This window comes from Hakea prostrata, chromosome 3 (genome assembly GCF_041222555.1).
Source record: "Hakea prostrata isolate BN-2017 chromosome 3, UWA_Hpros_2, whole genome shotgun sequence".
Classification (NCBI taxonomy): domain Eukaryota; kingdom Viridiplantae; phylum Streptophyta; class Magnoliopsida; order Proteales; family Proteaceae; genus Hakea; species Hakea prostrata.
The window spans coordinates 27,376,511-27,403,714 of record NC_142602.1 but is presented as its reverse complement, the minus strand read 5'-3'; the positions used below and the strand labels follow the sequence as shown (position 1 = coordinate 27,403,714).

The following is a 27,204-nucleotide window of genomic DNA, read 5'->3' as shown; positions in this document are numbered from 1 at the left end:
CATTGAAGTGAATATACATTTTTGCATCTAAACCTGACCTTAAGGGAAACCTTGGTTGAACCTAAGGAAGTGATTCAAAACTTATTTACATAAACAAACAGTGAGAGCAAGCCAACTGTGATTGTAGATACCTTTGACAAGCAAATTAGACTAAGAAAGTAACATTGCTATCACTAAATGAGGGATTAAGGGCTCAAAACTGATTGCACACTCGAGAGGGAAAATAGCAAGCAAACATATAAAATGCACTGAGCAAGTTTCAGTTGTGTTCTCTTACCTTCGATTAGGGTAAGTTGAGGGTTTGTATAGAGTAACTTAAGGTACAACAACCACTGGTTCTTTTTATGTTGGTCATGAACTTCTCTTAACCTGACATGTCGGATTTCAGTTGGTGTAGATCTCGGCCTAATATTTAATTACCATATGTATATAGCAAATTCTTTGGTTAGTGCGTCATTCACATTGATATGGCACCAAATATCTTGTATGAGGTGGATATGGTGTTAGATTTTCGGTCCCTTCCTATTATGGCTTTGGGTAATCTGGAGTTGTAGTCTTTCTCAAGCTTCATTTGTGCGGGGATTCTCCTATGGAGGACACAAGTCTCCTTCATCAGGTTAGCACCCTAGTCATTTGTCTATAGTGTCTTTGCATCATCCCGAGGACATAGGCTTGAGGGCCCCCAATTAACTCGGATATTCCTAGTCAGAGGGTTATGAACTCCGTTGAGCCATTGTTTCGGGATCGAGTCAGGTTATTGATGAGATTGGTGCAACGTACACCTAACATGTAAATATCATTTTAACAAAAAATAATTAAAAATTAAAAATAAAAACTAATTAATAATCAATTAAAAGCACTCACTAGGAACAAAGGGTGAGGGGCAAGCCAAACGAAAAATATCATATGGTATATTCTCTAGCTTAGTATAGTACTAATGAAAGGGTGTATTAGGATATGTTTTTTTGTATATACAATTTTTATAATTAGCTTGTGTGTATAAAACTAAAGTTTTGCCCATACTTAAAAATACCTTTATGGTCATAAAACATATAAATATTTGTCAATGTTTCCTATTGATAGTATTATTATAATATACAAAATATCTTTGAATAAATCCAAGGTCAGCATATATTGGAGCATTATAGACTTATAGTACTTATGTATTAGCATATTATGTGGAGCTCCTTTTCTACTATTCCCATTTATGAGTGCTCAATGCCCACCTTATATGTAAAACGTTCTAGTGAAATTTATTTTCTCAAGAAAAACAATTAAGGAATTTAAGTTGTTAGGGTTAGGGTTATTTTTTTCTTCTAGATTTTCACATTTCAAATGCATCTGAAACACAACTACCAGGAAATCTTGACTCTTGAAACTAATCACTAAATCAATGTATTGTCAAAATCATAAAATAAATATCACATTATGAGTGTTCCTTTCCATTTAGAAGTTGGGCTAATAAGTATCAGTGAGTAGGCACTTGACACTCTACCAAAAAAAAAAAAAAAAAAGAGTAGGCACTTGACACTTAACCAACCTTACACCTAGACAGTTTGGTAACCCTTCGGGAGTTTAGATCCTATTATCTTTTCGGAACTTTGGTAGCTTTACATTAGGGATGGGGGAAAATAGATCATAGAGAAAGTCAACTCGCAATCTCTTCACTAAGAGGTAGTTATTGACAAGTTCGAATTTGTGATTACTTCGGGAAGCACAAAATAAAGAGGGGGCCACAGGGAATTGGTGTGAGTCCCACCCCTCTTAAGTATTTTCTATTTTTTTTATCTATGCACCCAACTTGATTTTGTGGTTAATAACTAACTGTAAAGGGAGAACTTTGTGCTCCTCGTCAGAGGTGATGATTCAGACTCATTATTGATTGCACAAACCCTTTGATGGTCCATACTTTACCTTATGATGAGGTATATGACACCTTACTAGTCAACCATGTAGAATCCAATGCTTCAAAAATATAATCACTTTACTGAGAATCCCTCGATTGATTCCATATGATTAACCCTTAAGATGTCATTATTATTTTTCTTACGGTAAACAACTCTTAAGATTTTTTTTTTTTTTGGTAAGAACTCTTAAGATATCATTGTACCTTATTTTACAAATGCAGGATCCGTCCTCTACGGAGGGGAGACAGATCTCAATCTACTATATCTTTCGGTAAATTTGAATATAGTATATGAATTTGGCCCAAAATGGAATATTATATATGAATCTATTAAAGGGGTCGTATTATCCCTCATACGCATACGCAAAAACCATGCAAAAAAAAAAATGCTTATAAGGGTAATTCAGTAAATAGATGGACGTTAACGCCCTTTATTGACCCTTCCGGAAGTTCGAGGGCAACCAGAGACGCCGAAACGGGGAAGAGACAAGAAGAGACAATATATATAGCTGCAAAGAAAGCAACTCTCTGCACAAGTCAGTGACTCAGGGAGACTCCTACCAAAAAAAAAAAGACTCAGGGAGACTTCAAGACAGGAGAGAGAGAGTGTATTTGGACTTTCTTTCCAAACTTCTCCGCGAATCCCGAATTTTCTTGCTTTGTTTGAGAACACCGTCTTCGAAATTCGGATCTTGTTCAGCGACATTTGCTGTTCAGTGACATTTGTTCTCTTTATTCTCTGTTTTCAGAAGTTCAGAGATCGAATTTTCGTTTAAAGTCTCACGGAGTCGAAATTTTTCTTTGTTCTCTTCAAGAACGGAGTTCGTGTTTTGGAGATATTTTTGATTCATCACAGCAACACGTTGATGGTCTGGATTCAGCTCGTAGCTTATGTTGTAGATTTTTTTTTTCTTTCCTTAATAATTTGATCCTCTTCTCTGGCTTTTGGCGTGTCTATTATCTCTATTTATGCAGAGTTTCTCAAAATACTAGAATCCGTTTCGTGCTTAAAATTCTGATTCTGAGACTATTTTCAGCAGTTCATAATTCTGGATTCGGTCGTTCGAAGTTTCTGAAAAAGGCATTCTGAACCTAGAGAGACTTCATCACCAGTGAAAACAGGTCTGGCAGACTTTTCGAGGATAACTTCCGTCTCTTTTCGCTCATTGTACTTGTAATTTGGTTGTTTCTCTTTATGGACTTTCGCTCGCTAAAGTTATTACTTCCGGATCTTTGGATCTTTACTTTTGTTTACGTTTGTGAAATCATTTCTTGCTCAGATTCCACTAAGAGGCATGAACTTTGAGATCTTTTGCAGGTAGAGAATACGGTCTTTTCCGAGCGAAAGTAAAAATGGAAAATTCAGTTTCGGAGGAGCAGAGTTTCTACATCGAAAGCGATGACGAAGACGTTGAAAAGGTGCCTGAAAAAGTTGGAGCTGATGGCTATGATTCGGATTCTTCAAATGCATCGTTGGAAAGCCACCAGCAAAACCGGCCTAGTTCCTACAATACTCAGTGGCCACAGAGTTACAGGTAGATACACAACGCTCAGCCTCTCACGTACTCTCGGAAGTTCTCTGTTCCCGTGTTATGCTCTGGTCCATCCTGTCTTTCTCTGTCTTTCTCTGTTTCGTTGGATCTTCCTAACTATGATTTGCGTTTTAACTCGTTTTTAGCTTCTAGATTTTAGATTTGATGCAGTGGATCACTGATTTGTCTTTTCTCCGATGTTGATTTTGAGCTTATCCCATTGGCACTTACGAATTCTGAAAGCATCCACTCTTCTGGTCTTTTCCTTCCAAGTTTCAAGAGGGACCTCAGTAATCTTGGGGCTAACATTACTATTGATAGCTTTTCACTGGCAATAATTTGTTTTTTTCAGCTGCCAGGCTTGTAGTTGTATCTGGTAGTGATCCTTTTTTGCCATGTAGAAGAACTCCAACAGAGCAAAAATAGTTCTGCGGAACAGAAATTGCAACTTACTTTTAGTTGCAATTGTAGTTGTCGTACTTCTGGAACAGAAGTATTGCCAAACGGAGGGTAAGAGTTGTTCTCAATCATTCTGGCTGAGTTGGGGACCATTCCGAGTCTAGAAAGAAAAGAGAAGAAAGACGGCAGCATGTGCAAAGATTAATCAATCTCCATGTACGGGGAGAGGAACTGGATTAGTTCCTTCCCTGTAGGCCCTAAATAGATTTTGTGACGATTAAGTTGTTTCCCTAATTCCAAACATATATTTCTGGTTCTTAATTGGTTTTGAGATCCTGCTCAGATCATTGGAATGGAACCATTGAATGGTCAGGTTGCATTTACTAAGATTCAATTGACAGATCCATTTTAACCTTCCTAGCTAGTCAACTGCATCGTGCATGGAGCTGCATTAGGAAGGAGTTTTAGTGGCTTTGAGTAGTAGAACACAAAAAAGTTAAATCTGTTTGAGAAACTCGGAAACGTTTGATCCTGGTTGAACATAGATGGAATGTAGCACACAAGATATGGATTTCACAATTGCCACAATTCACTCTCCTTTTCAAGATGAAATTAATGATCTCATCTCTTATGCACTTTTGACTTCCAAAGAATTCAATGCTTGGTAAATTTCCTTTCACCTGCAAGTGATCAAGCCCATCCTTAATTCAATTGAAGGAGATCCCTTGGATGAAGATATATTATCTCCAAAAATTGAGTCTCTTCTTTCCATCTGTTTGGTATTTATTAACACTATTTTCCATTAATTTTGTCAGGCAATCCATTGATCTGTACAGTAGCATACCTTCTCCGAATGTCGGTTTTCTGGGCACTTCTTCATTTTCCAGATTAAGCAGCTCTTTCCTTTCGTCATCCCTCACAAGGAGACACACGCCTGAAATACTCCCTTCAGTAGAAAAGCCTTTGTTACCCACAGATGAGAAGCAACAAGAACACCAACAACAGCATCGCAGGAGTTCTCATTCTCTGCTTCCTCCTATTCACTCAAAGAAGCCTTCAGCTAAAAGGGTATCCCAGGACCAGACACCCCAGGTCTCAATCTCACATGAACTACCGGGAGTGACTCGAAAATGCTCTTATGGACAAGCCGTGCTCAATGGTAAGCTACTATATCACATTTCTTACCCGCATGCAGTTAATTGCAAAGGCACGTGCCAATGAAGCATTGGCTGCTTTAATTTGGTTCGTAGTTAATGAATGTTTTCTCTTCAATACCCCAAATTCACCAAACTACCATATGCCAACCAGAATATAAAACCAAACCACTTCTCTAACTTATTGAAAAAAAAAAAAAAAAAAAAAACTCATGTTAGTTTATCTTGTATAATAGATAGAATAGGAAACAATTAAGTGACAACCAAATGCAGCCTTACGTTTTAGGAAGTTACAGTAGGAACTAATAATATTGACAATGAAAAGAGACTGGATGCTCATTTTTTTCCTTTTTCTTTTCCTTCTCATTTTTGAGCTCTTGCTTGTTGTCATGTGATGATATAGGGTCATATGTTTTGAGTGTCATCAAATATTAGATCTTATCCAAACTGATGATGCAGTTTTTCAAAATGTATTTTTTTTTGTGAAAAATCTTTGTTAGATGCATGTTTAAATACTTTCACAAAATGTTTTTCCTTTACTAATTCTAAATTATAGTAGGTAGCATGATAATTAAATATAGGTCCTCTTATCTCATTCCTATATAGTGGTTTGGTCTCTCTCTTCTCTTCTCTTCTTTTATTTATTTATTTATTTTTAAGATTATGACAACTACTATCATTGAAGCTTGTGTGCTTTTGACTAACGTAAGATCTCTACCAAATATATTAATAATAAAGATTTTTTTGGGTAGAAATAAGAGCAATAGATTCATAAAACATAAAATATATCTAAAAGAAATACAAATAGTTTATTATTTATTGTTAATTTTTGTTGATAAAGTGAGTTTGTGACATGCCATGCTTTTTTTTTAAACAATTTCCCATGTGTTTATGGGACAAGACAAACATATATGTTTTTATTCTTGACTTTAAATAGTTTTTGGAATACGATAAGGGACGATGGGAAAAAAATTGTGAGTTCATCAGCAAGTCTCACCCAGAAAAAAAAGAAAAAAGAAAAATAACTTAACCAGCAAGACCTATCTCTTATATAAATAAAAGTCCTTTGTGTGTCGTGAATAGGTCCTTGCTCATTCCAATATGATTTCATTCTGAATCAGCTGGACCATAAAAGTCCTTTGTGTATCGTGCAGGTCCTTGTTTGGTTACTTGAAGATTTCAACAATCTAAAGATTTCAAAAATCTAAAGATTTCAAATCTATGGAGTCATGGTTCATAAAATTAACTGTTTGGTTTTTTTAATCTTTGAAATGAAATCTATAGATTTATCCTAAACAAATATTTATGGAATCATAGTTAAAATGTTTAACACTTTTATTGTAGAGATGAAATCTGAATTTCACATTATATCCATAAATCTACAGATTCACGTTTTTAATGTAAAAAGATGAATCTCTAGATTTCATGAATTTAAAGATTCATATAACCAAACAAGTATAAATCTCTTATTTGTGAATCTAAAGATTTCATTCATTTAACTAAACAGGCCCTTAAGTCATAGCGACCATTTTTGCTTGAACCGAAGAATTGTGAATTAACAACTCCAAAATAGTATCAAGATTCTGGACCTTTGATTAACCAATTCTGATTCAAATGAACTGGTTCCTTTTTCCCGAGCGACAACTTATATCGGATTCCTAGTTTTAAACCATACTGAAAGGTTTTTTTCTTTATATTACCAAACCAAAAAAAAAAAAGGATGGTCCTTTCTTGGGTAACCCTTTCGCTTTTCATTGTTGACAAAAGAACTATTGTGCCGCGCTTGAAAACTACAGGACAAAATTGTAATAAATCTAGAAGTCCGAGACTGCCAAAAGCTTTCCCAATTGCTGACGCATATGTCATTGGCTAAAAAGTGTTTTTTCTGTAAACCTAAATATGATTACCATATTACACCAGTCTGATTGAGACAGCAAGCCACGGTAGTGATTAATTAAGCATTAAACACTATTAAAAATGAAAAGTTGGTGCGTCGCTACGTAGTTGATTGAGACATCAGGCCACAACTTGACACAGGGTTAGATTTTAGTAAGGTTAAGGGTTAGAATAATCAATTTGAGGGTTATGACACTCTTTAATGACCAGCTTAATTATTTTGGTACATTCATTAGCTTAATTAAGTCAATGCTTTTTGGGTAATCTAATTCCCTAATTTGAGAGTTATGACTTCATTAATGATCAGCTTTTTTTTTTTTTTTGGCAGATTGAGAGTTATGACCTCATTAATGTTCAGCTTATTGTTTTTTGGCAGATTGATCAGTTTAGTTAAGTCAATGCTTTTTGGGTCATCTAATTCGGTAATTCCCATGTTTTCAACAAAAAAAAAAAAAGAAAAAAAAAATTCTAATTCCCCTATTTTAATCCTCTAATAGTAATTATCATTTGAAACTACGTTATATTTAACCCTAGGTCGGTGGTGCACAGTTTTTCCTTTGGTAGAAATTAGCAAATAGTTGACTTCTATAATCTATGAGAAATAATGGAATCTTTTATTTTGTCTGAAAAAAATAATGAAATCACACGTTTAACATTGAAACTGGTGGGAAAGCTTAGTTTTAAAGAGAAAAATTTTATTTTTTTTATTTTGTTTTATGGGAGAGTATTAATTTGGGTTAATGCTATGCATGCGTAACACTGAACTACAAATGATCCATATTTAAAATGATATTGGATCTCAAATTTTATTTTTATTTTTATCTTGAATTAAAAAAAAAAAATTCAAAACGGGTGTTCGTACAGTTCAGCGAAGCAATTTAACGACTGTTCAGCCACCGCTTTCCCTTATTTTAATGACCAAATTTTTTCTTAGAAGCAATTGGGATAACATTATCTGCAACAGAAATACGATCCATGTGTAAATCTAACTTCTTATTCGAATAAGAAAAATTGAACTTCTAGAACAATTAGGAAAGAAGAAATTAATTCAAAAATGTCAGATGCGGTACTTCGGGCGCCCGAAACGCGGAAACAGGAGAAACTCTATACTCTTACACCAAATATGCCCCTGAGCGGCCGAGTGCTCCCTCCTCTTCATGCGACCTTCAAGCCTAAAAGGCAATCTTGTCGTCACTATCTGTTCAAAATTTTCTCTTTGTCGTCAATGGTTTTGATTATGTCAGTTCCCTTTGACCTCAAGCATCCATCGTAAGAGTAGAGCATCTATTACTCCTTTGTAATGCCTAAGCTGATTTGTATTTGTGTTTTTCTATTAATTGTAAATGTTGCCGCTTCGTTCCAATTCATTGTTTTTGCTAGTTGCCGCTGACTAAACTGTAACTGCAGGCATAAACGTTCTGTGTGGGGTTGGAATCCTGTCTACTCCTTATGCAGCCAAGGAAGGTGGTTGGATGGGACTATCCATCTTGGTTCTCTTTGCGGTGCTCTCTTGGTACACTGGAATTCTCTTGCGCGACTGCTTAGACAGCGAACCTGACCTCGAAACATATCCAGACATTGGCCAGGCCGCTTTTGGCACTGTGGGTCGTGTGGCAGTTTCTGTAAGTTACCATTGCTTGAAAAATCATCGTTTGTTTGCTTTTGCATTTTTATTTGGCAAAGCTTCAGTCTTGGCTGGGCTTAGGCACTAAAATTGTTAGGGTTTAGGGCTTTAAGCACAGGTTGCTAAAGAATTACACCTGAGTATTTAGTTTGGAATATCTAAACCGTTGCTTCCAACTAATATTTATAGAACAACATTGTTGGATCGTAACTAATCTGATGGCCTATATATTATAACATACATTGGGTATAACTCAAATACTTCAACTATATTTGAGTATGACTCATAAACCACTTCTTAGAAATGAATCAAATGATTGATACTGTGTAACCATTTAGTACATTTAGGTTTAGATTGAAAATTGAGAGATTTTAGTTAAATGGTAGAAAGCAACTCTAACTGTTTAAACATATATTTTAGGTTTACGATACTTGAATAATAGTTTAAAACATATAAACTAAGAACATTGAGAAGATTTGTATAATCTCTCTGAGATGATTCTCCCTGATATTTTAGGTTTACATTTATAGAAAGATAAGAAAAGCTATAGCACATGAAGAGAATAGAAACCATTTATTGAAAATGAATCAAATGATTGATAATGTATAACCAATGATACATTTCCTTTTTGGGTTTAAAATTGAGACCGTTTAGTTAAATGGTTTAAATCAAATCATTTGTTTGAATTACATTTTGGTTTTGGATTGAAAATTGAGACTGTTCAGTAAATGGTTAAAACAACACAAACTGTTTAAATTAATTATAAACTGTTTAAACAGATATATTAGATTTACGTCAGTTGAATAATAATTTAAAACATATAAAGTAAGGACAGCGAGAAGATTCTCTCAAAGAGTTTCATTCTTTTTTTATAGAAAGATAAGATTTGGTGCAGTACAGGAAGAAAGTAGATACAATAAGGACTGGACCACAGAGTTATGTTACACCCAACTCTTGTGGGCTTTTCCTAACATCCCCATGCAAGCTGAGAAGGGCACAAAGTCCCAGTTTAGTACAAAAAGCACTAATTTCTGCCAGCTAAGAGACTTGGTAAACACACAGACAACTGACGAGATGATGGAACAAAGCGTGTAACCAGGGAGCCCAAAGCCATGTTCTCGCGATCAAAGTGTTAACCAACCTCAGCATGTTTAGTGCAGGCATGAAGACAGGGTTAACTATCATATGATGAGAAATTAAGTTGTCACAAAATAATACTGCCTGCCGAGGTTGAAAATACCAAGATCACAAAGAAAGGATAAGCAAGTCAATTTAGCCTTGCAGTAGGCATAGCACGATACTCTAACCTAGTACTAAATGCGCACAGTAGGTTGCTTTTTTGCACTTCAAGAAATACAACTGGCAGAAAGAGAGCTGCAGAAACCCAAAGTGGAGCGACGGGTGGAGGGACAACCAGCCCAGTCATAATTAGAAAAGGCGTACAAGTCAGGGGAACCATCCCAAATGATCTGAAGACCATACAAAGTGCAGTGAACATAACGAAAGATGTGTCTGATCATACCAAAGTGAGCCTCAGTTTGAGCATGCATAAACTAGCAGACAGTCCACAACATAAGAAATGTCAGGTTGAGTCATGGTAAAATATTGAAGGGCGCTAATAGTGCTAAAATGAAGAGTAACATCAGAAAATGGCATAGTAGGGTCTAGAACGGGACAAGAAGCCATGGGAGTAGCGTATGATTTGATATTAGTCAGATGACAACTCCGTAACAAATTGGTGGCATTCTTAGCTTGAGACAAGAATAATCCTTGAAAAGTACTAGAAACCTTGATTTCAAGGAAATAATGCAGAGAAGCAAGATCCTTTACAGCAAAAGTGGTCCCCAGGGGTACATAACTGATTCCAAAAAAGGAGAATCATTGGCAGTAAGAACAATGTCATCAACATCTAGATGAAGGATCAGGAGCCGACGATCATGATGATAGACTAATAATGAAGAATTGGAGGAGCTGCAGAAAGCCAAACTCAGGTAAGAAGGTACTAAACCGATCAAACCATACATGTGGAGCCTGATGAAGACCATACATAGCATGTTCAAGCCGACAAACAGCTTGAGGTTGAGAAGGGATGACAAAACTAGGAGCTTGCTGCATATAAACCGGTGTGGATAAAGAGACCATGGGGGAAAAATGCATTTTTGACATCAAGTTGCCAAATTGGCCAACTAAGCATTGTGGCAACAGAGAGAACAAGGCAAATGGAACCTGGTTTGATAACCGGACTAAATGTTTCAATAAAGTCAGTGCCCTCCCTTTGTTTTAAACCTTTAGCAACCAAACAAGCCTTCAGACGCTCGAGAGAACCGTCCGCATGAAGCTTGGGTTTAAAGACCCATTTACACCAAAAACATTCATAGAAGGTAGTCGTGGGACCAAGGTCCATATTCGATTTGAAGCCAAAGCCTATATTTCTTCGACCATAGCATTACGCCAACCAGGATGTGCAGGAGCTGCCTTTACACTAGTGGGCTCAATAGGAATGCTTGAAGCGTGAAGAATGTATATAGGATTTGGTTTCCGAATACCAAGGTCCACGCTTGATTTTAAGCCAAAACCTAAATTTCTTCGGCCATAGCATTATGTCAACCAAGATGTGCAGGAGCAGCCTTTACACTAGTGAACTCAATGGGAATGTTTGAAGCTTGAAGAATGTATTTAGGATTTGGTTTCCAAATCCATAATGACCACGGGTCACATTAGAATGAGAAGAACTAGGTTCTATTGGATGAGCTGGTGAGGGGTCAGGAGCTAAAGAGAGAATCTGCGTAAGAGAAGCTGCAGGTGCTGATTCCGGCAAAACGCAGTCTGCTGAAACCATGGGCAAGGCCACAAGATGTGGACTTGGGTGGGAAATAATCAAATCCGTAGGCTGTGGAGCCAAAACAACAGGTGGTGTTGCTGAGTCAGGCAGTGGACCAAAACACGTATGAGACAGAATATGAACCTGAGATAATGAGGAAACAGGCGCTGTTGCATCAGATGCAACCCAGGTCCAGGGATAGATGATTTTGGTGCCAGTGGCGATGAAACAACAGGTTGTATCCATTGCTCGAAACTGCAAATATCAGCAGGAGTGACAGACGGAGTCATAACAGGAGCAGGATGATAGAGGAACTCAAGCTCATCAAATGCAAGTACACAACACGCCTTGAAGTCTCAAGTTGTCCAGTGGAACAATGTAAGCAACGTTACCCTTTATGTTTATCACTACAGCCCAAAAATACACAAGGTAACGAGCATGGCTGGAACTTCTTAGTGACATTAGCCTGTAAACAAGGAATACATAAAACACCAAATACCCTCTGGGCTGAGTAATCAGATATACGACTAAAAAGAACATGTTAGGGACAACCCATAGCAAGCACACGAGATGGGAATCTATTAGTCAAAAAGAAAACAGCAAAGGAGATTAGGAGAACACCTCAACCCATTAACAGAGTGGGACAGAAGCAGTGTGTGAGACGGCCAAGCTCAACAAGATGATGATACTTTTGTTCCACAACACTATTCTGTTAGGTGCCCTGGACATGAAACATGATTAATACAATTCTGAAGACGTAAGAGAAAAGCCTTATCTAAAAACTCACTGCCACCATCACACTGAAAAGATTTTTTTACAATCAAACTGCCTCTCAACCATAGCTGAGAGTCCAAGTATAGCGAGAAATATCATCAATCAGAATGACATAATAATGACAATTTTGAGAACCACTAACATGGGTTCGTCCCCACAAGTCAAAGTGAATGTGCTCAAAAGGCGGCGTACATCTAGCAAAAGAAGAAAGAAAAGTCAGCTTTGTGGCTTTGCTAAGTTGACAACCAGCACAAAGTGTAGCAGTTTTCTTAGTTACAGGAATCAAATGCTTCATGCAAAGAAATTGTGCAATGTGAAGCTGAGGATGATTAAGCCTTGGTGCTAAACATCTTAAGTTGTAGAGCAAAAACGAGTGGAAAAGAAGGCTTCTAGTGGACGATTCAGGGAACAGTCAGAGTGAAAAGTGTAATGACCACCAGTATTATTCCCCAGTGCCAAAATTTTCTTGGTCCAAAGAATCTTAACAACAAAGCCAGAATTATCAAATTCAAAAGAACAGGGAAAATCATCAGTCAACTGCAATACAGAAAGCAAATCCTTCTTGATAAGGGCGAACCCAATGCCAAAGGATTCTGCACAAGCAGAGTCTGGGGGGAGGGGGTAATTTTCTATGCATTCTTCCTGATAAATGGAACCAAAAGAACATTCTTAAGAGGTAAGGAACCAGTAGAAGTAACAAGAGCACTTTCACCAATATGAATAGTATCAAGCTGAATGCCGTTACCAACCAAGACCGTATGTGAACCACGATAGGGAAACAAAGAATGAAGATTACCTGAAAAAGCAGCAGCTTGCACTGTTGCACCTGTATCAGGAAACCAAGCATTACCCTGTGTATCCTTTAAACTAATACCAGCAAAAGCCTCTGGAACTTCAACAGGCTGATAATTATTGTCGAAGCGGCTGTAAAATTTCAACATGCCATGACCAAGCTTCTAACAGATCTGACATTTACAGATTGACTAGAACCAGAAGATGAATTTCTTAGAGCCGGAAGAAGAACCTCGGTTTTCTTTATCAGATTGAGCATTTTGGTAAAAACCACTCCCCTGTGAAGTGAAAGAACCAGCATTCTTGCCTGTACCGCGACCTTGAGACGACTTAACAGTGGGTGAATGAATCAGTAATGTGCGACGAATAATCAACTTATTAGACTCTGTAACAGAGGACAAGTTCTTCATATCTGGGAACAGAAAATTGGTTGTGTGCTTGACAGTGGCAAAAGTCACCACATTCTGCGAGATCGGCAAAGGAAACACCATAGAAGAGATCAAAGAACCAAAGGAAGAACTGAGAAGCACCATTGCAACGGTCAAGAAACCGAGAAAGCAAGATCTGGTAACATGTGAGAATTCAGATCTGATACCTTAAGAACAGTGAAAAGATTTGTATAATCTTTCAAGATGATTCTCTTGAGGAGTTTTATCCTTTATTTATAGAAAGATAAGATAAGCTATGGTACATGAATAGAACAGATACAATTATGTTACACTCGACTCATGTGGACTTTTCCTAACATAAACATCTATGATCATATAATTATTAAATAGAAAAAAAATATAGCATTAACCATTCAAGGATATGTTAAATTTGCTTCCATTTCAATGAAAATGTACAAGAAAAAGAAGTCAGTTTGAATAAAGAATTAAATTTTAGGCAATTTAAAACCAAATCGTTTACTAATTTAATTCAGTTTTGGTTTTAATGGAGAGAAAATTGTACTGGATAGTACTGTTTACCCTAAAAGCAAATCACACATGAAACTTAAACACTTATCCCCCCCCCCTTCACAAAAAAAAAATTTGTTCAGGAGGCCTTCTATTAATTTTAAGTCCACTATGGCATCACCAAATCTGGTAATGCTTAACTAAAAGAAAGGTGCCATGTCACATTAGCTTCTGTTTCTCTTTCTATCATATGTGTATTGATGTCATGGGGCCATTGCCTCAAATTTGTGGATATATTGTTTGTTCTACTACTTATTTATGATAGGGGTATCTACTAAGCATGACACCAATGTGTTATTACAAAGGTTTAAAATTAAGGTGGTTTAAAATTAGGGGCTGACTTTTTCTAAATATATGATCAATAACGATTCTATTGACTAAGGGGTTTGGAAGGGTACAAGAGGGTATTGCCCATAGAGGTAGGATATTATTGACTTCATCATGGTAAAAGCTGTGTAACCTTGGCATTTGGTTAATCTGAGGTATTATAAACCTCTTGCTGCATTTGGTAAATTCCACTGCTATTAACCTCTTACATCACGGTCCTGAGCAACCATGGCCATAGACCTACTCTTGAGTGTGCTTTCCTTTATAGTGCTTGCACTTACCTAGGTTAAAAGAAGTTAGGCTAAAGAGGTAGAAAAAAGAACTCAATACCAAATATATGCCCAACCACATATTCAGTCACGTGACTCAAGTTTTGTCAGACCCTTTGGCCACATTTGGTAAATTAATCAGTCCTTGGCAACCACCCACAATAAACCACTGTGCAAGTGTGCTTTTTCTGTAGTACTTGCATTGACCTATTTAGAAGAACTTATGACAGAAAAATAATTAAATAACTCAATACCAAAGCTATACTCAACCTACGTTTAGTCTCTTGGCTCAAATTAGTAGACATAATTCACATATGGTAAAAACCTTTTTCTGTAACTTCCCTTTTGCCACAATCGTCAACAACCATGGTCAATTACCTCTTACTAAGTGTGCTGTTTTATAATGCTTGCACTTACCTAGTTTAGAAGAATATAGAAAAAAGAAACTTAATATGAAATCTATAGAACACTATACATTCAATCTCTTGCCTCAAGTTTGATTGGGCTTTTGGCTGCATTTGGTAAAAGCTTCTGCTATAAACTCTCTTTCGCTGCGGTCTTCAGTGACTGCAGGCGATGAACTCCGCCCAAGTGCACTTGTTGTGGTGTTCTTGTACTTACCTACTTTAGAATAACTTTTCATAGAAAAGGGGAAAAAAAGAACCCAACCATGTATTCAGTCAATTGCCTCAAACTTCGAAGATCTTTTACTATAAATGGTAAAAACCTCTGGTTATTAACTCTCTCTTGCCATGGTCCTTGCCATAGACCTCCACCCAGGTGTGCTTGTTGAGCTATTTTCCTTTAGGGCTCAACTTACCTAATTTAGAAAAATTAGGACAGAAATGGGGAAAAAGAAAAATGATGAAGAAAAACTTAATACAATTGATAAGCTGGATCAACTGGAAGCTGTTTTCAAGTTATGAACCTGCAATCAACAGTTAGCAGTGCCACAAATTAACCCGTCGGACGAAGGCCTGCCCATTCTTATCCTATTTTAAAAATTTTCTCAGTTACTTTATTAGATCTCACTGCTCTAAATGACATTTTTGTGTCTGTATGGAAGACGGTTGTTTTTCGTAGTCTTTTTTTTCTTTCTTAAAATGGTTACTACCATGATGATAATGGCTCACACTTTTACCTGTGTTATTTTGGATGCAGATAATTCTCTATGTGGAACTTTATGTAAGCACACTGAACTCAATATTTGTTTGGCGATTTAAATTTATGGAACTGTAATATGAATGTATCTTGTTTTCTTAGCCTAAAAAGGATTTTCTGAAAGCACATTCTAAGGTGCTTTGTCACTATAACTATTAGCCTGTAAGGCTGTAAGTCAATCATCACCAATTTTTCCAGTGCATTGGCAGCATAATACTTTCTTATCCGCCAGCAGATGTCTTGTAGTCTCATTATATATGTAGCACTTGTAACATCCTCATCAAGATTCAGAGATCATCTGCAACTGCACAAGAGTGTAAGAATGTCATGGGATGTGAAATCTGCTTATTACTTGCATACTTATTTGGGTTTGGTCTCAACTATGATGTTTCAAGTTTCAATGGATGATAGTGCTCCTCGGTTTGAACTCAGTGGTTGGTTGATTTTGTTTGTTGGCCTCTATAGTATAGTGTGTCTGTTCGCTTTCTTTCCACAATTAAATTTCTTCAAGTTGGTTTTTCCTTTTTTAGCATTCTTTCGTCGTCTCATATCTCCAATCTGTATTTTAGCTTTTAGAATAATGTTGTTTTCATTGCAGGCCTGTTGTGTTGAATATATAATTTTGGAGAGTGATAACTTGTCATCGTTGTTCCCAAATGCGCATTTAAGCATAGGTGGATTTCTTTTGGATTCCCACCATCTTTTTGCATTGATGACCACCCTTGCTGTTCTTCCAACGGTTTGGCTTCGGGATCTTAGTGTTCTTAGTTACATTTCAGGTCAGTAGCAACTGTATTCAAAATCCAGAGTCTGAGCTTCAGCATACTGGTGAATTTAATATCCTTCATTAGGCACCACCAATTAGATTTATTAGTCTTCAGCCTTGACTTACGACATAATTCATGTTTTAACTGTTATTGTCTCTGTTTCTTTTCTTTATTTATTTATTTATTATTTTTTTTTTTTTGGGGGGGGGGGTGATGAATCCTGTTTTAACTATTAAATGGTTGTATATCTTCTCCTTTACAGTAAAAAAAATCTAATTCATTTTACCCTTTTTTATGGTAACTATTATTCACCAAGTAACCAACACAGGGTATTTGAGTGAATTATATTAATGAATTAAATAGGCTTTCATATCTACTGAAGTAATTTTGGATCCAGATTTGCTTAGGGCCTGTTTGGTTACATGAGTTTGGAGATTTCAAATATCTAGAGATTTCAAATTTATGGATTCATAATTTATAAAATTAACTAGTTGGTTAATTGAATATGTGTAATGAAATTTGTGGATTCATCTGTAGTTTTCGTGAATACGCAAATGTTTAGCGTTTTTATAGTAGAGATGAAATCTCTAGATTTCACCCCATACCCATAAATCTACAGATTCACGTTTTGTGTAAAAAGATGAATCTCTAGATTTCATGGGTCTAGAGATTTTCACAACCAAACGGGTATAAATCTTGCATTCATGAATCCAGAGATTTGAAATCTCTGGATTCATGTAACCAAACAGGCCCTTAGGGAAGTCTCTAGATAGATGATCCAGCTGATAACTTGTACATGTCCAACTAATAAACCCCATTTGAATAGGTGTGTGCCTTCTAAAAATTGATAACTAGTTAGGAAAATCAAGGAACTGTTGGCAATCAAATTTTCTCAAAACCATTAAATCCTTGGTCCTTACATAGACTAGCATCTAAGGATCTCGTAACAAGAGTTTAAAAGCTACGACCAATTATTCCATAGGGTCTTTCCCATCCCACCCATGAAAAAAGAGAGTTAGATTATGTCAGCTTTTTTTATCCTATTCCTTTGGACAATTAAGAGTTTCCATGAATGTTTCATGGAAAATCTTGCAGCTCAGATGATAGAAAATTATTTTATCATGCTGACTTTGATCTACCAAATCTTATACAAGTTGACCATGATGTCAAATTACCTGTGCACATGAATCTGTTCTTTAGGGCTTATGACTACTATGTGACTTTCTTGGTGATGTTACCAAAGTCGTGTTAAATTTTATTTTTGATATTATTTACTTAAATTTTGTCTCTTGTTCCAGCTGGAGGAGTTGTTGCATCTATATTGGTTGCAGTCTGCTTGTTCTGGGTGGGATCGGTGGATCAAGTTGGCTTTCAGAACAAAGGGACTATGCTAAATCTCCCAACACTTCCAGTTGCAATTGGCCTTTATGGTTATTGCTACTCAGGACATGCTGTATTCCCAAATATTTACTCTTCAATGGAAAAACCAAGTCAATTCCCATCTGTGCTCCTAACAACGTAAGCTTACTCCTTTTAAACACTTCATGTAGCATTGAAATTTCACACTGGCAAACAATTTAGTTAAATTTTAATTTATGAAAATTTATAAATTTAGCATCTGAATGCCAGCAGCAAAGTTTCTCCTACTTTTTCAACATATGAGTACTCTTCAAGTTTGAAGAAAATTTTCAATCGTAACCGATTGATATTTGAGGTTGAGATCCCTAAGAAAGACCAAGAACCACCCTCCGTCCTTAATATTATGGATAAAACAATCATAGTTTATCATTTTGAAGGAGCCCTCCAGAAGTTCTTAGAGGGTGCTGACAGCAAGAATGCATTTTCATTACATAATTGATGCCCCTTGTTTTATCTCACCAACTGTGTTATCACACTAGTCTCTGCCATAGAAGTTGGGGAATATTAACCAACCATCTGCTTTGCTTACCAAACTAGTCCTTGATAGGGAAAACATGCTAGTTTGGCTTACATTTTTACTTTCAGTTTATTTTTCTTTCCTAATTCCTTGCAGCTTTGTTCTTTGTACATTATTGTATGCTGGAGTTGCTTTGATGGGATACACTATGTTTGGGGAGTCAATACAGTCACAATTCACTCTCAACTTGCCCCAGGATTTAGTTGCATCAAAGATTGCTGTTTGGACTACGGTATACCCCTGAACTCCCTGGTACAATTTCTGTTTCCTTGTATGATGAAATGAAGAGTTATAGAAAACATCTGGAGACATTGATGTGGCTGGAGTAATTTCTCCTTGATCCTTTGACTGTGTTTAGATAAAGGAATTCTGCTTTCAGTACATAAAATTGGTCATAGAACAAGTACTTTTGGATTGCTGACATTTATGAGTTTTTTTGCAAATTTGCTTTCCATTGCCCATACTAAAATCTTCATGCGGCTTGGGTTGATGCCGAAGTACCAACACATGATAAAGAATATAGCAAGATGTCCTTCGGTACTTTGGTTTTTTTGGGTGGGGTTGTTGTGATTCATCCCTTGTTCACACAGATTTCTTAGGCTCATTATTAAGTTCAGTTAGTCCATCAACCTGGTCAATGAGAATAAATGCTACAAAGACTACTATCATCTAGGTAGTGCCTACTGTTCACACTGCACTTGGCCTTTAATAGGACACATATAGAACCATACTACTACTTAGGTGCTTAAAATTGGTAGGTCAAGGTCCAGTCAAAGCAACCATGGATAGTCTCTTTAGCATTTCTCAGGCTAAAATGTTAATTTGCTACTTCATATGAACTTCATACGTGCCCACACTGAAACATAGTTTGCTTAGCTCATTAAACCACATTTATAATATTAATTAATTAATAGGTACTAGGCTATTAGGTCCAGAAACTTGATCATGTTAGGAAATAATTCACTGTGAACACCAGTGCTATTATTTTGGAGGATATCATTTTTCTCTATGGTGATTAAATTTGTATTGTTCAAGGTTATAGCAGAACACATCATAGATATTTGAGAACTGGGGAAACCTTCAATAAACTTGAAGGTTGTGTTTACTGTTTGGTGTTTTAAATGATTAATCTTGAATTTGAGGCACTAATTTTCTTTGGGAATCTTTTAATCATTGCAGGTGGTCAATCCTTTCACTAAATATCCTTTTCTCGGAACTTATCATATAATGTGTGCTAATAGTTCTGAAAGGTGGCATTCCGGCGATGTCTTTTTTCTCCTCGGATTTCATCAGGGGGAAGAAAAAAAAATCCTTCTTTCATATTCATATAGTCCTCTTCTGTTTGTGCTAAAATGTGAATTGTTTTATATTCCTTTTCCTTAACTGAGATTCACATATGCATTAACCATGACCCCGGTGGCAATGAGTTTGGAGGAACTGATACCTTCAAGCCATCGCAAATCTCGCATTTATGCAATCCTCATCAGGACAGCTTTGGTGATCTCTACATTGCTCGTTGGCCTCTCAGTTCCTTTCTTTGGTAAGTTTCTTTCAGATTCTCCTCATGAATCATCAGCTAAAATTTTGCAATGCCCTTATCTAGGCTAAATTAATACCCTTCAAATTTTGTGGGAGGTTAACATGTTGTCCATGAAATAGAAGGATCAAATTATGTACTGTGGCTAACTTTTTTTGTATAAAGTAGGTAAATTTTTTTTTTTCTTTTGTGGGGGGGGGGGGATTATCTGACATTCTTCTTTTCAAACCATCAATTTGTTAATTATTGTTACAGGTCTTGTGATGGCACTGATTGGATCTTTGTTTACCATGTTTGTGGTGAGTCTTCTTTTGTTTCGTCGCTGAAGTGTTTTTCTGATGGTTCAAAATCATTCCCTGCATTAGTCAATTATTATTGAAATTGTGTTAGATAATCCGTGTATAATTGTTTGTTTGGCAGACTTTAATACTTCCTTGTGCTTGCTTTTTGAGCATCCTGAGGGGTAAAGTAAGCTGGTTGCAGGTAAAATCCTATGTGCTCCCCAAATTTAAAATAGCTTTCATTCTTCATTTTTCATTGGAAACTTTTATTAATAAAAGAATCTTACTGAATAATGCTTAGATTTTACACTTATATATCTGATAAGCTGATTCATATCCAGTAATCCTTTCTTTTAATGTTTGTCGTTGAAATTCTTGAAACACTCAAAGCAACTCTCGACGTCAAAAGCAAAGTAGTGGGATTGCTCTTCAATGTTCTAGTCCTTATGTCTTTATATATATTATTTGTTAGCATAGAAATATTTCAAATTTTTATCACAAGGTTTAGGTATTTTTAATTCTTTACAAACTAAAATATTGTAAGTAGGTGTGGGAAAATTTTCGTAACAGTCTAGGGGATGGAAATTAGTCAATGAATTTTTTAGATTTTTTTTTTTTAATGAGGTGTTTTTAAGTTATATATATTTTTTGGGGGTGAATAAACTAATATTATAGAACCCAAAGGAAAGAATGTACAATACAAGAGAGAGGGGGAGTAAGAAAAACAGCCTATTGCCTACTAGAGGGTTGTAGAGAGGAACTAACCCTAGGTAATGACAATTTACCTATTCCTTGGGGTGTCCAAAGTAGTTTGGGTTTTTTTTGGTTGTGTGTGTGTGGAGGGGGGGGGGTAACTGCTGGAGTCTAGAGGAAACATCATAGTAGGTGGATTTCCAAATTGACCCGAGGATCTTGAGTTGGAGGTCAATCTCCTGAGGTTGCATTCCCCCCAGACAGGAGAGATCGATGCACAAAACACTAGCTTGCCATCCATATCACAAACAAAAGAATGATAAAGATGACCTTCATCCATATATGGTGGGAGAAGGGCCAGGTGAAAAATAGGTGGGCTATGTCTTTAAAGCTGTTCCAGCAAAGGATGCAGTTGGGGGAATTTGGGTGAGACCCGAGCGGATGAGGGAGAGATGAAATCCAAGAGAAGGGTGGATTAGGGATGCGTGAGGTGTACAAAAGTTGGGGCTAAAGAAGGTATATAGGATGCTTGCGGTCGGGCCAGAAGGAGTTAGAGATGCCATCAGCAACCAGGGCTCAACTTTTTCATTTATTTACTTTTTTACTTGGAATTGTCGATAATTAGTGAATTTGAAAATGGTGCATATAACGAAAACATCCAATACTAATTCTTTTTATGTGTAAAAGTTGAATAATTAATGTCCTCCTATAAAATATTGAGAAAGTATATACCATAGCACATAAATGTATTATAACCTGTGTACATAACATACCAAAAAACACTTCTTTATTTATAAATATCAGTATTGTATAAGCACTGTTTTTATTAGACTATTTATTAAAAGACCTATGTATATTATACATCTTAAATTGCTTTGCAAATAAATAAATATTCCTCTTAGGTTTTCTGGTTTTGGAACCATAAATCCCTTCAAGCATCCCCTTCTTCATCTCCATTTCCAGTGGATTGCATTTAGGCAGACAAGTATCCATCTGAGAGTATTGAGACTCATACTCTTTTCCTTTTCTCCATTTCTATTTCCAATGCAATGGTGAGTGTCTTCTCATTTCCAAGGTATTGCATGGGTGATCTTCTCCATTTCCAATGTATTATGGTGAAATCTCCAAGCTCTGAGTTTAACGAATTGTAGCGGCTGTTTCATCCTCTTTCTCTTCAATGCGATCATGGTAATATCCTCTCTCTCTCTCTCTCTCTCTCTCTCTCTCTCTCTCTCTCTCTCTCTCTCTCTCTCTCTCTTTCTCTTTCTCTTTCTCTAATTATCTCTGTATCTATGTACCCATCACATTGACAAAAAGGTGACAACGATCACTACAGCATCGTGTATTTGAGAGACACTAGACTCTTCCATACGGTTCCATGTATTAGGCACAAGGAAAATAATAGAGGGCTTTATATTTCTTAGTTGAAGGAATGAATGCTATAGTATTGGTCATAACCATGGATGGCATCAAAAGGGGGTAGTTCCATATGTTGCTTGGTAATTGGGCTTCTCAGACTCAAAATAACTCAATTGATGAACAAAGGATTCTAGGTTATAAAAGGAAACTGTAGATAATTGGTCGTAGCTCTCAGAGAAGATTACATATGAAAATAATTTCTAACGAAAAATAACCCCTGTTAAATTTCACCCTTGGATTGTTCCTCACTTTCTCTACCCAGAAATCAATTTCCAAATTGATAGCTTCATATGGTTCTATTTCAAAGGAGTGATTCAATTCCAAGAGAGTAAACCAGGAAAGGGAAGAGAGATACTTATAGAGACAATGTTGGAGAAGAGGAAAGGGTCATTGCAATCCATTAAAGAGTTAGAGATCGAAGATTTCTCTAGAATCAATGGGGAATGTCGATGAGACTTGTTGCTGCAATCCACAATTGATGTAGACCCGGGAAGCAAACTCACGCAAGCAGCTTAGTACCTCTGAATGGACACTTCCCAGCAGCTACATCACACTATGTAAGAAGAAGAGGAGGGTGGCCAGAAATGTTTTAGCATATTCATGGATTGAGTAATTGAAATCTTAGTTGGCTGATACCTCCTGGTTTAAATTTGATTTAATTGGGTGTATATGATTGATAGCTGGAACTCCAGATTTTGAAGCCAGGTTTTTAGTCCATGTCCTCTTTGACATGATGACTTGATGAAGCACCACCGCCAAACTGTTGGGCCTAAATGCCTAATATGACATTCATATTCATGATTTGAGTAATTGAATCGCATCATAGGTTTAGTTATCAATATATCTTGGGGGTGATAGTTTCATTTATTTTATGGGTTGTTTTTACTGCTTTTTGGTCAGGGTCAGGGGCTGGGGTTAAGACCTGGCACTTGATAGTGAAATAGGGTTAGGGTAAATCAGGTGGATCGGGGCCAGGCTTGGCACTGTAGGGTCAGGCTTGGGGTTAGGGTTTCTAGGCCATCATCGTTTAGGGCCAGGGTCAGGTCCAAGCTAGGGTATCCAAGGTCAAGGTCAAGCCTGGCCTGACCTGACCTTGTAGCAGCCGTGCGTGCCCATATACAATATATATTTATTAATACGGCTATGTCATAATGAACTATTTTTCATATATGTACACATAATATGCATATTTACTAATTATCGGTATGGCATAGTATTTTTTTAGGGTTGTGCTTGGCGTGTTGGTCAAGTGCATACTTGCTGAATGCTTGGTTACATTTTCAAGTTCTAAAAGCATTTTGTTTGGAAACAAGGATAAGGTTGTGTATATTAGCCTCCCCAGACCTTAATAAACCCAAAAGCCTTGTGCACTGGGTACAACCATTTTTCTTTGTAGCTCAGATGTGTGGCTTAAATAGTACTCCAGCCCATGGTGGGAGATCTCACGAGATCTTGTTTTTTGACATAGGCGAGACGAGATGGAGGTCGAGAGCAGAGAGTTGGGATATCTCGCTCGAGATCTCGCCATATCTCGCCATATCTCGCCATATCTCGCCATATCTCGCCATATCTTGCTATATCTCGTCATATTTTGCCCTGGATTTCGTTGGAACTCTCAATTTTTGTCTTTTTTTGTTCATTTCGGATGAATTTTTACTTGCAACTACTCTTAGCACATCTACAACATCGAAGGAAGATCAATCATTCTCTACTTGTCTTATAAACTTATGATTTAATGACTTATATAAAACTTCTAATGGTTGTATAATTTTATTATTCTATTCTTGAAAATTGAGATTGTGATACTCATATGGATGGAATTTTGATAACATTAAGGTTGCTTGGTGCATTTGATACACTTGCTTTTCATTTATATGCCTTAAAGGTTCTATATTACATGTTGTATGACCTTGCATTCCCTAATCCTACAACATTTCGGTTTCACACTATGGGTAGACTTAGAAATCATACATAGGGTTGCTTTTTGACAAATCCAAGGCCACCAATGTGTTCAAAATGCCTTAAATAGTCTAAATACCAAGCTTCAACCCAACTGGGACCCTAAAATCCACCGAGATGGACCACCGAGTTGACGCAAAAAAATTGTATATCTCGACCGAGATCTCGCCGAGAGGGTCGAGATCTCGGTTTTTCTAGGAGGCAAGATCTCACTCTCGAGCGAGATCTCCTACCATGCTCCAGCCATATAAGCCATTTAGAGGGATAGTTCCTCGGATTAATTTGGTGAGAAAGTAGTCAATGATTTAATGCCTGTTTTATCTGTTTCTAATGAAGTTGACCCAAAAAGAAGAAAAAAAAGTCCTTTAAAAGCAATGGTAGCAACTAGTGAGCTTGGTTGTATCATCTTGTCAACTTTCAATGCAATCTGGTTTACCCTGAAAAAAAAAATTCACCTGAAATTCTTTTGTATGATATGTTTACATAACTGATCAGCGGTTACCATGTTCCTATCAAGTGAAACCTTTTCTTTTTTAGTTAAAACAGTAAATAATGGAACTCTCAGGTATGTGATTGCCCCATTTTCACCTCCATCCTCCAGAAAAGGAAAAAAAAATTCCTCTGTAGGGAAAATATTAAATTGAAAAGAAGGGAAATCAGCTAATGCGGAGTTCACTATAAAATTTGCAGATAGAGGTAGAAACTAAACACCACAGGCCAGACCATATGATTAATAGTATCACCAGAGAAACGCCTCCATAGGATCAATCGAAGTCTTTAGTGTCATGAAACCAATCTCAGAATACCCTTTGCAATCCCTGCTTGATTCTTTTATCATGTCATTGTATGCATCATGCAGTTCCAAATTTCCACACTTCTGGTCACACAAAGTTATGTAGGCAACAAAATCATGTGAGACTGTTGAGATAATTAGATTGTTATTTAAAGGAAATTATATTTGGAAACTGGTAAGGTAACTTGTATACTAATTGAGTTACATTATGTTATTAAATTAAGACTAATCCACGAAGAAGACCTTTAAAAAGTTGTAGCTTTCATGCTAGTCTAGTTTTCTTGGAGTTCCTTTTTTTTTTGCTAACTAGTTTTTTTGAAGTTCTATTCAAAGGCCACCTACAATAGGGATTTTTTTTACAATGGGGAGGAAGTGGATGATATAACACCCCACCCCCACCCCCACCCCCACCCAAAAGAAAAAAGAAAAAAAACTTGTTTATTCCTTTTCCGGATAAAAGAAAGTGCAGAATCCTGACAACGAAATAAGTCTCAGTCACACTGATCCAATTCTCCTTTCTTTTTCTTGTGTCGTTTTCTAAAATTAGACACTGAAATCTTTTCTCCTTGTTGCAGATTATTAATTCTTCTTTATTTCCCTGTGCAGGTAATATTTTGTATTACGATTCTTACAGTAGGTGTTGTGTCATCTGCTTTTGGAACCTTCTCAGCCCTTGCTAAAATAATAGAGAGTTTGAGCTAAGAAATAAACAGATTCTCCAACAAGAAAAATTCTCTTGGATTGTCTTTACCTACATATAATGGCGTTTAGTTTTCCATTTTGCTGAGTATATATTTCCAATGTTGATGAAAATTATTGAGGGATTTGATAGCAGGCTTTGATGAAGTTGTTATAATCATTTGATTATGCATAAATTTTGGCATTTTGGAATCTATTATTCAGTTCAAGCCCTTGATTGGTTGTTTATATTCCTGTATTCGATTGAAGATTTTATTTTTAACTTTTTGGGGGTGTGTGTGGGTGTGGTTGGGTGTTCTTATTGTCAGAATAACAAATACAAGCACCCTTGCATTACATGAGAGTATTTGTGTACAAGTAGAGCATAAATAAGGAAAAATCATATGACGTGCTTGTGGCACAATGGCGGCATACCTAAGTATTTGTGTCCAAGTAGATCTTAAGTAGGGAAAAATCATATGAAATGTGCTACTGGCACAATGGTGTCAGCTTGCTATGTAGAGGTCTTGAGTTTGAACCTTTGTCCCTCTACACCGTTCCTTCCCCTGGGTCTATGGACCGCTAGTCCTTGTGATTTGTTTGATAATGATCAAAAAAAAAAAAAATATTTGGTGGACCTCAAACTACATTTTCTAGGTAGCTTTTATATATAATTTAAATACAGCATCAGGGAGAATTAAATTCTGACCACTTCACTGAGAGGTGTTGCCGACAGCTACTCTTTGATGAACCATGATTTTTCATTCTGTTCTTTAAAGAAAGGGATTTTCTTTTGGTAGAATTCTTTAAAGAAAGGGATTTGACCACTAATAACAGTAGATGCTTTCTGAACAAGCCTTTAAAATTCCTTCTGGGTTCCTACTGATGATGCAGCCCTTAGGAAAAGCTAAAGAGCCTGTTGCCCACATAAAAGAGTAAAAAGATGATATATATATATTCCTCAATGGCTATCTTCCTAGCTTGGGGTTTAAGCTAAGAATTTTAAAGTCAGGTCTCAACTGAATTTGATTGATCCTGATTCAAAAATAATTGGTTCCAGAGACCCTTGGATATATTTGCTTTTCAGATCAGGATACTTAACAATCTAATCCCAAAAATACTGAAATCAGCTGCTCCAAAATATTCAGATTTAGAATCAGAATCAGTCATTGCCAAACTCATCATCATTTTCCCAGTTCTCAAACAATAGTTTAAACATTACGCAAATGTTCTATACTTCTTCTCTAAAGAAGAATGAATCAGATTGTAGTTAAAAAAACGTTTTGCAGGGTCATCAGTTCAAGTAGAAAAGGAAAAAGAGAGAGAATAGATGATTCATGAGCTTCCTTTAAAGGTTTTTTTAAAGAAAAAAACATCCAAAGTTTCACAGCCAAAAGCAAGAGGAGAAATCAATCAAATGAAAGGGCTTCAATTCCTGTAATTGCATAAGGTGATCACAAGGATTTTCAATTGCAAATGCTACTCTTTGATGACTCAAGAAGATATGTATTTTCAAAGCTCCATAGGTTG

At 36.5% G+C, this 27,204-nt stretch overlaps 1 protein-coding gene across 2 annotated transcripts; it reads left to right on the top strand.

Annotated features, from left to right (window-relative positions):
- The first annotated feature begins 2,456 nt into the window (after positions 1 to 2,456).
- On the top strand, positions 2,457 to 26,142 carry LOC149021945 (amino acid transporter AVT1C-like). 2 transcript variants are annotated; one of them, XM_089150153.1, is made up of 14 exons: positions 2,457 to 2,775; positions 2,947 to 3,028; positions 3,225 to 3,441; positions 4,653 to 4,996; positions 8,295 to 8,509; positions 15,612 to 15,635; positions 16,210 to 16,390; positions 17,677 to 17,896; positions 18,411 to 18,546; positions 19,494 to 19,517; positions 19,713 to 19,854; positions 20,107 to 20,150; positions 20,272 to 20,334; positions 25,603 to 26,142. In XM_089150153.1, exons 3-14 carry the CDS (start codon positions 3,260 to 3,262, stop codon positions 25,696 to 25,698), a joined length of 1,671 nt encoding a protein of 556 aa, XP_089006279.1. In that variant the 5' UTR covers positions 2,457 to 2,775; positions 2,947 to 3,028; positions 3,225 to 3,259; the 3' UTR covers positions 25,699 to 26,142. The 2 variants fall into 2 exon arrangements, with proteins under 2 accessions (XP_089006279.1, XP_089006278.1); XM_089150152.1 differs by having other exon boundaries at positions 2,944 to 3,028.
- The last annotated feature ends 1,062 nt before the right edge of the window (positions 26,143 to 27,204 follow it).

Bases quoted from the DNA above. Each gene is read 5' to 3' on its own strand.
- LOC149021945 (XM_089150153.1), top strand. From the start codon at position 3,260: ATGGAAAATTCAGTTTCGGAGGAGCAGAGTTTCTACATCGAAAGCGAT. The intron at 4,997-8,294 runs GTAAGCTACTAT...CTGTAACTGCAG, and splicing joins TGGACAAGCCGTGCTCAATG to GCATAAACGTTCTGTGTGGG. The intron at 19,518-19,712 runs CCTTTTCTCGGA...AGATTCACATAT, and splicing joins TCAATCCTTTCACTAAATAT to GCATTAACCATGACCCCGGT.